The following is a 3429-nucleotide window of genomic DNA, read 5'->3' as shown; positions in this document are numbered from 1 at the left end:
TGCTGCCACGGCATGGGCTTTGTTCAAAGGTGGACTGGGCAGGAAATGTTTCGTCGGACCGCAATCCGGGCCCCAGTTCAGGTCTGTGCATACAATGTCTTCATGAATGCTGTTGATCGGTTTGATCAAATGCGCAGCACCAATCCGACACGTCGGCGGGAGCGTCGCCTAAACATGAGTATTTTCACATGGCTTCTTGACGTTGCAATCCACAACGCCTTCGCAATGTATCAAGTTATCGAGCATGGGAATGGTGAAATCAAATCAATTCGAGCGGCAAAGGAAGTAATTGTCAATAGGCTAGTAGCAGCACAACAGCAGTACATGCAGTCACTTCGGAGACGGGCGACTCACCGAGAGCCAATTGAAGACATTATTGGAAGCGATTCTTCTCAGCACATGCTAACTCGAAGTCGCAGTAAGCTACTATGTCGCTTATGCGCACTCCGTGGTGGAAAGAATCGTGTCAAATACGCGTGCACTCGCTGCCGTCTCGGGTATCACGTCGAGTGCTTCATGGCGATGCATTATAAACACGTGATGACTGAAAACACTGTCGTTATGGAGGCACTTGACGCTGTGATACGTACAGCAAGTGGAATGCCCAAAACCAACACCAGACAGCGCCAGAACTCAAGTATTATTGATCCACATGAGATTGAGCTGCCTCAATTGTTGCTGAAAGAGCCATCACCTAGACACCAAAAGAGAGCGAGAATTCTTTCAGCAAGTTAGTCGATCATGGCGACACCTGCGTTGAAATACAATTGAGCACTTGCACTAGTGATCTAATCGTGCTAGCACGCTCTAATCACCTTGATGACACACTCTGGAGCACGCACGACGCGCGCTTTGACCAGACTGCCAAACTTTAGGTACACGTAGAGCTGGCACATGGCTCGCCGAACCTTTTTCCTGTCCTCTCCGTCAACGTCATTGCTCATCTTATCGCCGTGCTCAATTAGCACCGCCCGCATAGCTTCCCAGTCGCATGGTGTCCCTCCACAGAGCCCGCACATGTCCGAGCTGCTGTCGCTGTCGCTATCGCTCATTTTGGCAATGTCCCCCCTCCCCACCCATCTCCCGTAGGCCTCACACGTGGCCTCGAGGCTTGCTCTGATTTGATAGTTGCTAGCAAACAAAGATCTGATTGGGTGACGTGAAGGTCTTCAGCGGGCCTCTAAGAACAGTTCAGGTCCCAAAGGGTTAACTGAGTACTTCGTCCCTTCAGACCAGGGACACGTAAACGGTCGTTCACTTAAGAGTGTGTATACTCTTGGAAACCTACTTCCTCAGCGCAAGGTGCTGTGTCGCCCCGTCACATTTCAGGCATTTATGATATTCAGGTATCACACTCCCTACTAGCAGATCATAATAATATCACAAGATGTATTACATTTTACGATTGAGGGGTGAGAGGAATAATATATTGGGTTTGCATGTTACTCGTCAACGGGAACCGCTAATTTATTGCTGTTGAGGGAGAATTCCAAGCCTAGGGATTACCACCGAGGGAATCGTCTGTACAAAAAAATACTTAGGCTAATTTCTAATTTATCCCGAACAGCTATCGCAATACATGTACGTAACGCGAATCGGGAAATTGACAAACCCTGGTACTATCGAGGATCAAACGCCAGATCCTGGTACTATGGCAAACATGTTTGCCACTATGGTACTATATCACTATTCTGGTTCAACGTAGCGACAATAAGAAGAAACGACGAGCATTGGCGAGATTGTTTCAATGTAGATATTACGTTGTATTAACCAAATAGACTTACGTGTGTCTTGGTTTGTACGTCGACCTTACGGCTTGCCGCACGTGTCACTTTCACAAAGGCAAGACTTAGAAGAAAAAGAACCACGAGTTCTCCATGGATCCGCATCCACTTCATTTTGCGGCGCCTTTCTTTGACGGTGGAGACAAGAGCGACTACAATCTCATTAGTTGACATTTTCGTCTTGGACAACTCAATATGCTTAGCGTTGCAGTGCGAGCTTGGCTCGTCCTAGCGATCTGGTTGGTCATCGCGTTGTGGAGTCGGTACAACCGTTGTGCTCGGCGTCAAATGAACTGACGACAAGATCGATCGGCCTAGCACTCATCGATTAAATGGGAAACCTTTACACGAGCACTTGGTTTTATTTGAGCACGTATCTGCTATCTTCCAGACAATATGGGGATTAGCTACCTAAAGCTAAGTGACAACCATGTTCCATTCCAAGAAAAAAAAACGTTTGGTGTTTAGCACTGCTAAACACCAAACGTTTTTTTTACCGCAGAGTACCAGTAGGAGGTATAGTCCATAGTTTTTTTTGTTACCATAGGGTTAGGTTTTAAACAGGTCGACCTGCGAATTTGTACGATAGTTAGATTTTTAAAAAAAAAAAATAAAGCTTCTTATTTCTATCTAAAAAAATCCTTTGGACCACTCACAAATTTAATCAAAATCACATTTTTTTGCTCTCTTTTCATTACTTTTCTCCAGCATGAGCCGGAAGCGTGAGGCCCCGTACGAGAGCGACGCGTCCACGGATCCACCCGACAGCAGCTCGGAGGGCGGAAAGGCCATCGAGGGCGACATGAAGCGGCTGCGTGTGGCCTACAATTACGATGGCGCTCACGGTGTGCGGTGGGCTGGCGAGGCTACGGCCATGGACACGGATATGGAGACCCCGAGGGCCAGATCGGTGCGCAGCGACTACGCCGAGGCCAACGCAATGCTGAGGGAGTTCCACTACCTGCGTCAACTACGCAAGTTTCAGGCCGAGCGAGGCCGCGCCCGTGCTAACTACTTGGCCGCGTCCGCGAAGGAGCCAACGCCCGGATAAGGCACAGACAGCTAGACTCAAGTGCAACGTTATTATTTTAATTAAGATGCCAACAAGACACGGCCAGCGTTTGGCCAGGTCGTGGCCAGCTCGTTTCTATGGTGGCCGACACGTACGTCAACGTGGCCCCAGACACAATGCAGTTAGGAGGTGACTATATTTGTTACGGCCCTGACTAGCAGGCCACGGAGACTCGTGCCATCCTGACTATAGGATCGACAACTTACGCTAAAGCACACGATCAAACCTAAGGCAGCTCAGACGTGGGCAGGTTGGCAGCGAACTCGCGCTCCTTCTCGAAAAGAGGCGACGACAGGTAGCGTTCACCGAAGCTGGGCAAGATCGTCACGATGAGCTTGTCCTTGTTCTCCGGGCGCTTGGCCAGCTCCAGACTGGCCACCACCGCGGCACCGGACGACGGACCAACGAGGATTCCCTCCTCCAGAGCCAGGCGCTTGGCCATGGCGAAGGCGTCCGGACTGCTGGCCGTGATAACTTCGTCGATCAGGTCACGCTCCAGCACTCGCGGCACGAAGCCAGCGCCAATGCCCTGAATCTTGTGGGGCGCCGGGTTGCCACCCGAGAGCACGGGGC

General features: G+C 50.2%; 3 protein-coding genes across 3 annotated transcripts in view; 1 reads left to right on the top strand and 2 right to left on the bottom strand.

The window, feature by feature from the left end:
* Positions 1–739: 739 nt before the first annotated feature.
* Positions 740–1052, bottom strand: PPTG_24701 (hypothetical protein; the record flags this gene model as incomplete). Its single annotated transcript, XM_008918260.1, has 2 exons — positions 740–751; positions 816–1052. 2 exons carry the CDS (start codon positions 1050–1052, stop codon positions 740–742), a joined length of 249 nt encoding a protein of 82 aa, XP_008916508.1.
* A 1395-nt stretch (positions 1053–2447) lies between these two features.
* Positions 2448–3296, top strand: PPTG_19707 (hypothetical protein; the record flags this gene model as incomplete). Its single annotated transcript, XM_008918259.1, has 1 exon — positions 2448–3296. A coding segment is annotated over one exon (388 nt), but the record flags the coding sequence as incomplete, so codon positions are not given.
* The window catches only part of PPTG_24700 (hypothetical protein), a gene marked incomplete at both ends in the record, with an annotated part of 612 nt that continues 265 nt past the window's right edge, over positions 3083–3429 (bottom strand). Inside the window, one exon of the mRNA XM_008918258.1 lies at positions 3083–3429. Within this exon, the coding sequence (XP_008916506.1) occupies positions 3083–3429 (347 nt within the window).

This window comes from Phytophthora parasitica (genome assembly GCF_000247585.1).
Source record: "Phytophthora parasitica INRA-310 unplaced genomic scaffold supercont2.166, whole genome shotgun sequence".
Classification (NCBI taxonomy): Eukaryota; Oomycota; class Peronosporomycetes; order Peronosporales; family Peronosporaceae; genus Phytophthora; species Phytophthora nicotianae.
Note: the sequence above shows the minus strand (reverse complement) of the source record. Positions and strands in the feature narration are given on the sequence as shown.